The sequence below is a fragment of the Rhea americana genome, unplaced genomic scaffold (genome assembly GCF_003343005.1).
Source record: "Rhea americana isolate MKP2758 unplaced genomic scaffold, rheAme1 scaffold_30, whole genome shotgun sequence".
Taxonomy (NCBI): domain Eukaryota; kingdom Metazoa; phylum Chordata; class Aves; order Rheiformes; family Rheidae; genus Rhea; species Rhea americana.
In genome coordinates, this window is record NW_028186424.1 from 1,728,339 (window position 1) to 1,742,056 (window position 13,718).

Consider the following 13,718-nt stretch of genomic DNA (forward strand, 5'->3'; position numbering starts at 1 on the left):
GCCGGGGCGGGAGCGCACGAACGGGCCAAGGGCGGTGGCGGCGGGCCGGGGCGCGGGGAGCGCGGGCGCGGCAGCAGCGCGGTTCTGACGTGCCTGCTCGAAACCTGGCCCCCCGCACAACCCGCGTCCTCGGGAGCGATGAGCCCGCAGGAATTCGGGGTAACTCCGGGTGAACCCGACGGCAGGCGGGGAACCGCGCAATTCCTGACCCTGCTCTGTTTGGATTGATTTTACTATTTCCTTCCTTTCAGAATTTATTGAGACAGAGTAAAACAGCTTGACTCAAAAGCGAGACTGCTTTAAGTGTATGTATCCCGAGTATTGCCCTGCTCGCCTGTGACCCTTAAAACAGGCTGGGCTGGCCCACAACTTGTCACTCACAGTCATCGCTTCTTGTAGAAGGCTGTGTTGCTTTGGGGGGATAATGGAAGATGTATCCTGTTCGCAGAAGCTTCATGGGATAATTGAACCACAAATTTCTGTTCCAAAAACAGTAAGAGCAATCCAGTTTCCAAAGCACTGAAATGAACAGAGCAACCAGAAATATTAATGCACATAGCTAACTGCTACTTTGAGGCTACCCCCTACATACCTGAAAATATATAAAATAGAGTGTATTTACTAGCAGGGGTTTCTGAAACACATCACTTTTGTTAATATATACTTGTCTTGCTGTTTTAAGGAATAAGGTTGATGGTTTGTATGTCGTTATTATACAGAATGTTTGTGGACTCCATAATTACTGACACTTTTCTGTAGAATTACACTGCACAGGTACGTTTGCTGGGAACTGTTGTTGACTTCTGCTTCTTTCTTGGTGTACATCAGATTTAGTCCCACATACTGTTGGATTAACTGGATGCAGCAACGGTTGGCATTGGGACAGCTGGGAAATTCAGAGCCCTTCAGGATGCTCTGTCAATGTTCGATGGGTAGTTGATACCATTTGTTTTTTAACTACCTTTAACTATTACACCTTTTTTGAGCTGTACCAGGTCTGCAACATGTACATATGTGCTAGTGTTGGTCATCATTAAGCGTGACACAAGAGAAGAATCCTCTTGCTTCAGACTGCTTTTAAGTAGGAGCTTTGAAACTGTTTGAAGCCATGCTTTAGCCCAGTAATRGCTGCACTTCAAATGCTAGATCAATGCATCTCATGTGAGTGCAAGCCTCTTTGATTCAATTGCTCATTTTCCCTACCTTAATAGGTGGTATCTGTATTGTACTGTCACTACCGACTCAATATATCCATGTACAGTTTTATCCTTTGTTCGTTTATGTCAGTAGGGGATGGAAGCTGTCAGTTGTTTCTGATCCAGATCTTTAGATGCATTTAGGTGCTTGAATGCTGTTAAAATCAATACTGCTACTGTAAGAGAGTTGTTTATTTTGAAAGAAAAATAACTGCCCGCTGGTGCAAACAGAACACACTGCAGGGCTGGTAGATTGTATCCAGTGTGTCTGATTTCATAAATGCAGGCACATCTATCTACCTTAGGTTGCCTGGGTCCGTTCCTTTCACGTATTGTCTGCTCCACCCGTGCTATACAGCAGGCGTACCTGCAGATAGAGCAGTTACTGAACCACCAGCCTGACATATTGGAAGTAAAAGCAGTGACAGTTTACCTGAATATGCCCTGTTGCTTCGTAAGCAGTTGAGTTATTCTTGCACCATGGTAAGCCATCCACATYTCTGACTCAGCCCCAACTAATCACTGTTACATAGACAACCTGAATCTGTAGGACTGGGATGCTTGCAGTTAAGCGTTGGGTGATCTGTACCTAGGACACACCAGGAGAGTTTCTGGAAGAAACCTTTACAGTGTGCAACTTCAGTGTAGTGCACTGTTACACATTCCTGCTGATAGTATTAGTTATGGTGTTGCCTAGAAGCTCCTGTGACCATTTGGGTTTGAGCTTGTCTCATGATGTTTTGGTAAATTAGCTTGATGAATTGTTACTGGAATTACAATTAAACTTAGTTTTATTCAACATTTTTTCCTTAATGAGCTAAAAGATTAGTAAAATCGGTTGCAGATCAATAGCACTTTAATCACATTCACAGATACTTGGAAGTTGTTGCAAAAATAAGGGACAGAAAAACAAAGGAAGGTGATGGGATTAGAAATATTAGCAGAAAAAAATAATCCTAGAAAAATGTAACCCTGTAAAGTGATACTGATGGAGATATACAAAGGAGTATAAGYGTGTTGTGATGAAGTATGAACATTCAGAGAGTTAGGACAAGCAAAGCAAAGCCTTTTTTTGGAATGACTATGGTGTGATGGTACCACAGTGAATCCGATGTGGCTACTTCCATAACTCCTGGTCACTTAGCCTAAATTTTGTGAAGTTCTAGTTTGGGACAAATTAAGTGACAAGAATTTTAAGGAAGGCTTATAGCCGTTCTTAAGTCTTTAGTAGATTTTTAGGAAACAGAGTCTTCAGTTTACCCAGTCCTGGAGTCTAGCCCAAGAAGGTGATACATTACTGAGCAACTAAGTTCCAGAGATACAACAGAGGCAAGTTACAAAGAAATTAATCTATTCAAAGGCTAGGCGGTTCTTTACTTAGTTCTTTATTTTCTGACAAAATGAACTGCTTTTTATACCAGGTGATAAATAATTCAAGGAGAATCTTTCCCTAAGATGGTTACATGCATATGGCTGCAGCCATATCATTAGACTGCATGAAAAAGTAGTTAGTAGAATGCAAAGCTGAATAAGAAAAGAAAAAAAATCAGTCAAATCAATCTGTCCATCATCCTTTCCCTTGTTAAAAAAAAATTCCTTGAGATGCAATGATTTCTTAGTCAAGGTTTGGATGCCTTGACTAACATTGTTATTAGTTGGTCTATGCCGGTGCACAGGGACAAGCATGTTACAGTTCATGGCCTTACTAGATGTTGTGTATTTGGTAGAGAAACAAAGCCCAGTTATATACATTTTTGGGGGGGGATGGAAAAGAAGAAGGTGAATACTTTGTGACGATTATTTGTTCCTGACAGTTCATCGTATTTTCCAAAATTATCTTTTTCAGCCAACATTTAACTTTTTCAGGGTAGAGACATGAGTGTATGCAGGCTGCTGTCGGAGATGCTTCAGGGGAATATACATTCTCTGTGTTGCATGTGTTGCATGTTGTTTTTCTTTCTCTTGGACTTCCAGAAGGACGATTCCCAGAGACTTCTGGAAGGCTTCAACCCTGATGAGAAAGGGCATACACTCACAAAAAGTGAAACAGAGCCTGATACCTCAAAAGAGGAAATGGTGTCGGAGGTAAAGTTATGTTTTAGTGGTGGATGTCCATTTTGCTTTAAGCAGTAATCAGCACATTCCTGACTTTGTCCAAAATATCTTGATTTTAGTGGGCTTGGAATTGGGACCTTAAAAGGCATTCAAAAAATGTTAAAAGGGCGGGGGGGGAGAGAAAAAGAAAAAGAGCGTTGGTAGCTGCTCGGGAATGCAACAATTTGTGGCATTAATTCACCGTATGGATTCCATTTCATTTGGCTCTTTGTGGGTATTTTAGTAAAGATCCTGAGTTCTCTCAATTAGTGTTTTGATACTTCCTGGAAAAATCTTTATAAAGAAAAATATTTTGACAAAATAGAATCTTTCATTTGAAACTGGAAAAAGAAAAAAGTTAGAATGTGAAACCTCCTAAAACTTGGTTTTAAACATTCTGTTACTCACAGCCAACCTTTCAATAAGACACGTGTAGCCTAACAAAACAAAGCTGATTATCCCCTTATTCCAGTGCATAGAGCAGCGGATAGGAAAGAGGAAAAGAAGAAAGTCAGATTATGTATAACAGCAAATTGTATGAAAAGAATGCATTATCTATAAAATGTTATTTGGAATTATAGAAGTTCTTCCTGGAAAAAATGATGACTGTTTTTTTTTTTTTAATATATTGTTTCTGTATTTAAATTGAAAGCCAGAATTTATAGTTAGGATGGTATCTATCCAGCTAATTTCTATTATTAAGGTAATTTAAATCTCTCATGTGAAATCTTTAGTTGATGTTGAAGGGGGAAAGAAAGGGAATGCAAATATTCTGTGAATGCCAGCTACTGTTCATTTTCACTTACAGGAGTAAAACTGTTTTGGAGTCATAATAATGGATAGGGAGAACTGCAGTTCTCTTTTCTGGTTTTCATACTCTGACCTGAATGAGTCTTACATAGGTTTTGTTGCCAAGCCTGAAACAGTCAGTTTTCAGTAAAAATTTCTAAGTTATGTAACTAGAAGGAGCACATGGTACTTATAGCAAACAACTGTCAAGCCTACTGCTGTTCTTAAAATTTAGAGTAGTTTTCTGTTCTTTTTCTGTACAGGAAGACGAGTCTCCTCTGAGCAGTAACATCACAGCGTTTGCATTAAAGGCAAAAGTCATCTATCCAATCAATCAGAAATTTAGGGTAAGGTTTTAGACTTTATTTGCAGAAACTAAAATCATTTTGTGTCAGTATAAATTGCAGAGTTAAGAATTACTGGAAGAGTTGCTGTCAATCTACTTAACAGGGAGTGTTATTTATTAATAAGCCATTGACTCAGRCTTTATTCTATGCAGTGTCAGCTGCTTTCGTTCCCCCCCCCCCCAAAACCTTCAGCACTTTATATTGTGTCTAGTCAATTTTCACTGCAGTCAAGAGACTGTATTCTTTCCATTGACATTAGTGGAAGTTGGTTCTGTCCAAGGAGGCCTAACAAACCCAAGGTTCTGTCCTTCAGTAAGGAAATGTTTTTACAAGAAACCCAGAAACTTCTCACTATGATGAACTTAAATTTATGTGGAAACATTTTTGCTGTGTACTAATTTTTTGCATGAAAGCAAGCACAGTAAATTGATGAGCCATTTAGCTCCTTATTGTGTTGTGTTAATTAACCTTGGTAAATTTTCTTTGACTCTAGCCATTGGCAGATGGCTCATCCAATCCATCTTTGCACGAGAATCCAAAGCAGGCTGTTCTGCCTAATCAGGTAATGGAGACATCCACTTCGGGCAGCCTGAGCTCCCTCAGCCAGGGAGACAAGGAGGACTGCAGCTCCTCCACGACAATTCACTCCTCTGCCAGCGACGACAGGTTTCAGGCTCGGACTTTCCTCAAGGTGACCCACTTCCCCGAAGTGCTGACTTGCGAGAGGTAACCAGTTGTGTTTGGTCATTTCCTGCTGTGCCCTGGTGGTTTTTCCAGACAACCACTAAAGGTCTGGCATAAACAGATGACTAGGGTTGAAATGCTTCATATTATATATTAAAAAACAGGTTATGAAATTTTGGCAATCAGAACTTATGCAAAAGGAGTCTCATAAACATGTATCTTTGATATGGAGATCTCTTTTTACCCAGACAGTATCATTGCTACATTACTAATTATGAAAGAATAATAACTCCAAGTTTAATACTGCTGCAAGGTATTGACTGTTTTATGCAAGTGCTGAACCATAGAATCTTTAGGGTTCTCAGCTCACGTGCTGGATGCTGAACCTATATTGCTGTACAGGGACCAGAGTCATCTGCATCATATAAAATTAAGTTATACAACAGGTGTCTCAGGGACAGCAAATACCAGCAGTCTGTTCTCCCAATTTTAATAGGAACTACTTAAATAATATTGTAGGAAAGCTTCCTCTCTCAGACAGATTGGTGATGAGCACATTGAGCTAAACCAAATGGACTATCAGTTTTGATTTTCATTTAGCCACATAATGGTAAGGTACCCCTAGATGAATATGTCTGTATTCTCAGTCGCAAAAAAAAAAAAAGGGGGGGGGGGGCAATTATATTTAAGTCACTGTGGGGTTGAGGGAGTACTAACAGTGAAAAATGGTTTCAAAATGTCCACTCTTATTATAGTTATTTTAATTTAAAGCTTTCTTTTCCCTTTATTGTAGCCATTCATGCCTGTATTTATCCTGACTTTTTCTAAAGGGAACTGCATCTCCAGTATTGTTAAAGCATTATCTCATTTTGCTTACCTTTATATAGAAATATTTTATTTGAAAGAGAAAGAAATGTGAAGATAAATGGCTGTTATTCTGGGAACATTGCTTTTAGGAAAATTTATCAAATAAAAGAAATACATGGTGTTGCCCTTTATGCAACTGTCATCCAGACTGACATTAATGWTTTTGTAATCTTTGTTTTAGTTTTGATGTTAAGCTCTGCCTCTGCAGTCTTCTTTTAAAAGACATTATGCTTCTTGATACTGAACTGAGAAAAGAAAAGCACATGGTAGGTACTCATATCTCATTTATAGCTATTTGGTTTGAACATCTTAGTTGAATATCAGTTTAGGAAATAATGAACATAAACAACTGGCTAGCTGGAAAGTACTGTAGCAGAGCTATATTTCTACAGTATTCTCTTTAATTTTTCTCTCTATTCTCTGTATCTGAGGTTCATACAGGAGTAACCCTGTGAAATATAATGGCCTGTGAAATCAGGAGGTCAGACTGGATGATGCTACAGTTTGGTTTTAAACCTCACTGCATAGGATAGCCTATAGCACTCAGTATTCATTAAAAAACGATAAATATTTAATAATTAGTTTGTTTTAATGACGATGCTTGTGCAATTTAACTCCAAAGGCAGTGTGCTCTTTGAATAATGTGAATAATTGAAAATAAAAAACTGAATCAGTACTACAGTGATAAATACAATAGCCCTGATTTTGCAGGACAGAGAAATTAAGGCACCCCTGTAAGTCGTAGGTAGCTATCTGCGTCAATTCACAGCGTGCAAACATGACAGGAAAGAAAAAAAAACAAAAATGGATTTATGCAATTAGAACAACAGAACACCTAGACAGGGAAATTGTTTATAGTAAGTAAGTAATGATGGAGACAGAAATATTGTCATTACTGAGTTTTAGCTCAGGTAATCAATATCTGAACATAAAGTGTATAGCTTTCTCCTCTTCTTTTCAGACCTCTCTTTACTGGTCATTTCTAATATAATTTGTTGAATGCACTGAGAATATTTCAAGGGGTGAGGTTTTCTGAACAAATTTCTACACGTCTCGGAAGAGGAAGTGTGAAAATAACCTGGAAAKCCACTTCTGATCTGATTGGTTTTGATCCCTCAGCTTATGTAGTCATWAATAGAAGAAGAGAAGAACTTGAGATCAGACACTAGAAAGTAGTAACTTCACTAGGGAAGATCAAACTTGATCTCAAAGTTAATCGTCAACTTATAGGTGCAGGTAAAGTCACAACATGGTGATGTAATCACAGAAACACTAAGAAAATGAGCATTTAACACACTTCGTGGGCCACCAGAAATCACCACAAAAGGCAGGTGACTGACTGTTAGCTGAAGCTTTCAATAACTGGGTTTTTATGTTTATTAGCAGTGAACAAGGGGGAAAAAACCCCTTTCAGCCTAGAGGATAGTTTCTTATTTTTCCACTCTGCTTTCTCAGGCTTGAGAGTCAATCTTTCTTAKGGTCAGTTCTAGGAAAAGGAAATATTCCATTCCTTCAGTGTTTTCTGAATTCTGATGCTTTATTTTTCTATAGTTTGTGGTATCATGATSTTGTATGTTCAAAAACTGCCAAATTCCCATGCACAACATTGTCAAGGGAGATCCAAAACACGACAATGTTACTGTATTTCTCTTCTACAGAGCTCTCTAACTAACACATGATAACATATATTTAATGATAACATATTTTCCAGATTTTGCTCAGCTCAAATGTTGGCTTGGAGAATCTTCTTTTACATAAATATGTTTTTTTTGCTATTACATAAAATATGTTCAAAACCAGGCAACTTCATGATCATTGTTTTCATGTACACAAGTAACAGACAGGTTGCTGTTACGTTTCACACGTCTTTATGTTCACGTTGGAGAACATGACAACAGTTAGTAATGAAGTGACTCATCTTTACACTGACACTCTAAAAGAGGCAARGGGATTAGGCAAGGGAGAAGAGACTAATTGAAAATTAACCGAGGGTTCAAAAATATCTTTTGGCAGAAACTAGTATTGCAATTAAAAAAAAAAATCGACTGGAAAATAGTGTACTTTTGTGAGAGAAAGTAGCCAGAAAGTGAGATGAATACTTTTTTTTACAGTTTGTATATAAAAATGTTTGATACTTCATTAGTTGGCAGACTACTGTTGAAATCATAGTAAACTATCTCTTAACAACTTTCAGCTTAGGTGTTCATTAAGTTTTAGAAACATTAGGCTTTAATCAATTTGTGTATTTTCCAGTAAAGCTCAGTTTCAAATTTGTCAGTTTTATTAGATATATGTGCGATTATGTCATTGTCCTTGTTAGAACATAACACAATCTTCCCGTACTCTTACTGAAGACAAAGCCAAAGGATTTTTCATAACAAAGTACTGCAGAATTGTTAATGATGTTTCTGTTCTTTTACTTACGATTCACTATATTCTCACTGATTGACTTAAAGCAACAGAAGTTATCACAAAGATGTTTTTATGATCTTCAGTAGGCACTTATCCTGTTTTTTTCTTTCCTTCTGAATAGATTTTTATTCAGATTCTCAAAATATACCTCACAGATTTCTATGATAAAAAGAAGATTACGGATGATTTGTTCAAGAAAATCCTTTTAATTCAGGAAAATGTAAGTGGCTGGGGTTTTGGGGGGTTAGTATTTCAGAAAACAGAAAATAAGAATTAATTCCACCAATTGGTGCAAGCAGACACAACRGGCTGTCTGTCTCTCCTGGTCTTTTATACAGCAATGTCATTTGAGGGCTGTTTCAGAATTCATGCGAAGGTACCCGCTCGTTAGCTGCTTCTCTCYAGTATCCACGTTTCCTCCCTGTTGTTGTCTGAGGTGATCAGGACAGTGCTGTTTCTAATCTAGTAGGAACAGAAGTATTTTGTGGTTGAATCCACTCAAGAAGACAATGTTCCAACCCTATTCACTCACAATTAATGACTTCTCATTATCAGGTCTTTGTCCAGGCCCATGTATCGTGATTAAYAACAACATAGCTGGAAATAAAAGTCTTGGATTTCCTCCTGGCACTGTATCAAGGGAAAATATGCTTTTCTTTGTCCCTTTTTCTTCCATCTACTTTTACCAAAATCAATTTTCCACCTCTGAACTAGAAGATAAACGTTTACAGTCACTATATATTTTGGATAGAGTTAGAATATTATTTTTAAGATTGCTAGAAGATTTTCAAATCAGAATCGTAAAAAAGTCTGAGCTGAAAGGCACCCCTGGAGATCAACCTTCTGTTGAAAGAGGGGCCTTAGATAATGTTTTCCAGTGCCCTGTCAGGCCAAGTCTGATATTTCCATCATTTCTCTAGGCAACCTATTCCAATATTTAATCATTCTCACAGTAAAGATTTTTTTTGTTATATTTAGATGGAATTTAACACTTGGACATTAAATTAGAGCCCATCAGCTTTTTTTGTGCATTCTCACAGCTTGTAAATTAACGTTGGAAATCTCTCTGATTTTACCCAATATTTTACATTAGATTGGATTTTGCTGTAAGACCACTTCACTGCCGTGAATCCTCATGTTTAGTATTTAAGTTAATAGTATTTACTAAGTAAAAAGTAAGATATGGTGTGTATATCCCTCTGATAGACTTTTTTTCTGACATTTTTTTAATGACCTTAAACTACAAATGCTGAAGTAATATAGTTTAGGCATCTTTCCCAATATAACCTAACTCTCAATAAACTTGGCAGCATGTGTCTCTTCATGCAGCTGAGGCCACTGCAAGGTAAAGACTACATCTTCTTTATTAGATGCAGTCAGTGCCAAAATTGTCCAGTCGTTAGTGTGTTTAATCTCCAATTTGGTAATCTAGCATTCCGACATTCCATGTTCTGTAGTAAAAGGCTTGGAAACACGATGGCCTTAAGGTTGGGATATCGCCTAGTGGGAAAGACTGGTTATGAATCCCATCTAAAAGAGAAGTTAATAATACGCAAACATAGCATTGCAAAACATTGCATATAATCCTGCTTTGGCAGGACAGAGGATTATATGATTTATTGTGGACAGTGTTTTCCTCTTAATTCTGCATTGTAGGAAGAATGCATGGGATTTTGATGAAATTGTTTGTGAAGCTTGTCCAAATCTGGTTACATTTCCTTAAGACATAAGGTATTTAGTTAATTCATTGGTGAACAGAATTGTGTGATATTAAATAAATATCTGTTACAGAAGGCATGTTTGAGCAAAAAGAGTCATCCGCTTCAGTACCAAACTACTAAATAAGGGCTGAGGACTAGTATTTATTGATACTATTAGCTCTGAAAACATCATCCTGGCTTCAAAAGCCTGGACTGAGAAGCCATAAAAACCTACATAATCACTTAGCGCACAATTTGTTCCTTACAAGCATTACAGGTATATTTATCTATGTATGTTAGCACTCTGCAGGAAACACAATCTGAAAATTGTATCTGGATACTTAGCTGTTCTTATAAACGCAGCGTGTATACTCATAACTACCATTTAAAGATGGGTTGCATGCATTAAAATATTTATTTAGATTCAAAGGATTAGCAATATGAAAGCCCATGAATCAGTATTTACTAAAACTTTAATTCATTGGAGATGGTACTTGATTGTACTCACATACTGGATAAACTGAAGTAGAGATAGAACTATTTATAGTAATTCAGAGATGCCCTATACATATAGTCATGTGTTTTCTTTCCTTGCTGCAGGAAATGCATTGCCCAGAGACAAACTTCCTGAACACTGTTGTTCAGTTTCCTTAACTGTGAGCCAGACTTGACATACAAAGTCACTCCAGAATTTAGAAGTGAAGTTACCAACTGTATGGCAGTGCATTTGTACCTATTATTAGAACATGTTCTCTTTACAAAAAGGGATAATGGTGTGTGTTTTTCTGTGTAACAAATTGCTTATTTTTTCTCCAGGATTTTGAAGAATTACAGAAACAACTTGACTCTAGACTTCAGAATACTGAGATGTCAGGAGCCCATAATTCTGAGTACCAGACCCTAGAAGACTTAGAAAGAAAAGAAAGAGAATATTCTGAGCACATAATAGATAATGTAACTTTCTAATTTTTCTGTTCTAAAATTTTAATGTTGTTCTTTTGATGAGATATGTTTTCTTTTGTTTTTTACTGTTGGGTTGACTAGTCCACAGTTAGTATTTTAGATGTGCATGGGTCCTGAAAACAGTTTTACATTGCTCTAGCAAAGTATTTGCAACTCCCTTTGGGAGCCAACATTTTTCATATAAACACTACTTCAGCATGCTGAGCCTATAGCTGACAAATGTGTATTGCTGTAAGGTGCATTTCAAGCCTGAATTTTGTAGTCTGATTTTTAGGAATTTTGTCACAGCACTGTGCTTTCTTCCCTACATTTGTATTCACATAACACTTAGCTTCCAATACTCCATAATTGAGTAAGAGAATAATATGATAACATGAAACTTTTACAGCTGAAATAATTACTAATGAAATAATTACAGTATGACCTTTTAGTATGATTTGCACATTTGCTTTAGCAAAAGCTTTGCTTTAGCAGCTTTGCGCATTATACTATGTTTACTTAGTTTTTGATATGAAAAAATGTAATTTGATAGTTGACATTTGATCCTCAAAATAATAATTTTTCCCTTCATTAGCTTCACTGTGTCCAGATTAGTTTATAGGCTAGAAAACCGGAGGTTAAAAGTGTTCTGCTTGGTATTGTCTAGTAAACTGGATATTCTGAAAGATATATTTTTTTTTTTGATATTTGAGCAAATTGACTGCTGATGAAAATGAGAGACTAGTCAGGCTGATGGCTCTATGGGCTGTCTGCACTGACTGACCATGGCACTTCAGTCTTGAACTGAACAGCCCATTATCTTATTTCCATAGAGCATTTTCCATAAAGGATTTAACATTTTTTAAATCTCTGATGATTAAGTGCTTCACTGGAAATTTTTTTGGCTTTCTTTTGAATCTCCGGGCCTTTCATTTTATAGTGGAGGAACTGGTAATGATGATAGACCCATGTAAAGTTTCTTTTGCAATTTAGCTTTGTTCGGTGAAAAWTTGATTGTTTAGGGTCCTGCAATGTTAGTCATAAAAAAATCCCTGCATGACAGCTTCACTGAGCAACATGAGGCAGTTATTCACCATCAGCAGTCACGCTTTAGTGGATCTGTCACTGTTAYACCAGCACACGCTTTTCACCAGTGTTTAAAGTGACTATGCTATACATACATTAGACTCTACAAAGACAAGACCTTGAACTGTTCATCTCTTCCTTCAGTAATATAAAGGTATTCTTTACCATAAAAATAAAAAACTTCAGATTCTTAATACAAATCTTGATGATGAATACATTTTCTTAGCTTTATGCATATTAGTAATCCTATTGAAACCAACAGAACACCCACACATGCAGAATTACGTGCAGTCTGCCAAACTAGAGATTGCTGTAGTAATCTAGAGATAATGTATTCAAATAGGCACATACAGCTTTTGAAACTGTACAAAGTACTTAATTTCTGGATCCTTGATTAAGTGGTTATGTAACATGTAGCTATAAAAGGCTTGGATGGTGAAAAACGGTGAGGATTGTTTTCCTTCACCAAAAATCTTGTTTGTCCGGAATGCCTACTCCTATAGGAAAAGAAACATCCCAGAAAAAAAAAAAAGCTTACAGTTTACTATCCTTTTTACTCTTTCCATGAACAACATACTAGGCTTTTGTAGATGCAATACATGGCAAGCTAACAGCAAACTCTTAGAAAAATTATACTGAATGATTCCCATAAAAAATAAAAAGGTCAGGATTGGCCAAACATACCACTTAATGATTATGTGCCATCAACACGTGCCATTATAAATAGTATCTGGATATAGTTTTGCAAAATSTTCAGTATAACTAATACTGAAAGCTGTCTGTAATCTCAGTGACTTGTATGTTATAGCATAATGAAATATTAGATGATTAATGAGGGGAAATGGTTTGTGGTTTGATTCTTATTCCACAGATGGAAGCTTTCTGGAAGCAGGCTGACAAAGCCCAGCAATTTCTTTTGGATCAGTCAAAATGCTCAGGTGCCACAGCAGCAAAGATAACTATGGATCTGACTGAGAGGATGATTGCGGTAGAAGAGTTATTAAGTGAATCACAGGATTTACATGCAATGGTAATGTACAAAAACAAAGAAGTTGAGAGTTATTTAGTCGATCTAAACACAAAACATTATGCAAATATGRTTTGTCAGTCCTGTATCATGAATGACAGAGTGCTTCAACTATTCTTTCAGCTTTGTTGCAAAGACCTTATAAAGTTTATAAACTTCAAAAAGGCTCATAAGAGTAAACTCTTCACTTGAATTCTAATTCTTAAAATACAGTTTAGGCAGGCATGTTCGGAAAAAGTGATGTGCACAATGTTAATGTAGTCAGTGAGCTACTAGCAAGAGTGCTAGACCTAATGATGAAGAGAAYCATTTTGCTGAGCATTAGGAAATTCTTTTCTTTCAGAGTATTTATTCCAGTTTACCTGAGCAACCATAATTTAAATTAAGAATTTTCAGTTGAGGGTGGTTCTTTGTCTCCTGTGTTAACTGGAATTAAAAACCCACAGCATCTCTTAGGAACATAGTCTTTAGAGGACAAATKTTTATAAATGCATCAGCATTTTGCTTTTCATTGTGATATATCTAACAGTTCCTTAGGCCAGATCTGTATTTACTTTTTGGATACTGGAAGAGG

At 36.9% G+C, this 13,718-nt stretch overlaps 1 protein-coding gene across 3 annotated transcripts in view; it reads left to right on the top strand.

Moving 5' to 3' along the window:
- Window positions 1-103: 103 nt before the first annotated feature.
- EVC (EvC ciliary complex subunit 1) overlaps window positions 104-13,718 on the top strand; it is a 54,154-nt gene continuing 40,539 nt past the window's right edge. For all 3 annotated transcript variants that reach the window (XM_085309583.1, XM_085309584.1, XM_085309585.1), the window contains exons 1-8: window positions 104-305; window positions 3,171-3,281; window positions 4,343-4,426; window positions 4,920-5,152; window positions 6,159-6,243; window positions 8,511-8,609; window positions 10,906-11,043; window positions 12,989-13,147. In XM_085309583.1, the coding sequence (XP_085165709.1) occupies window positions 3,270-3,281; window positions 4,343-4,426; window positions 4,920-5,152; window positions 6,159-6,243; window positions 8,511-8,609; window positions 10,906-11,043; window positions 12,989-13,147 (810 nt within the window). In that variant the 5' untranslated portion in view covers window positions 104-305; window positions 3,171-3,269. The remainder of the gene's footprint in view (window positions 306-3,170; window positions 3,282-4,342; window positions 4,427-4,919; window positions 5,153-6,158; window positions 6,244-8,510; window positions 8,610-10,905; window positions 11,044-12,988; window positions 13,148-13,718) is intronic.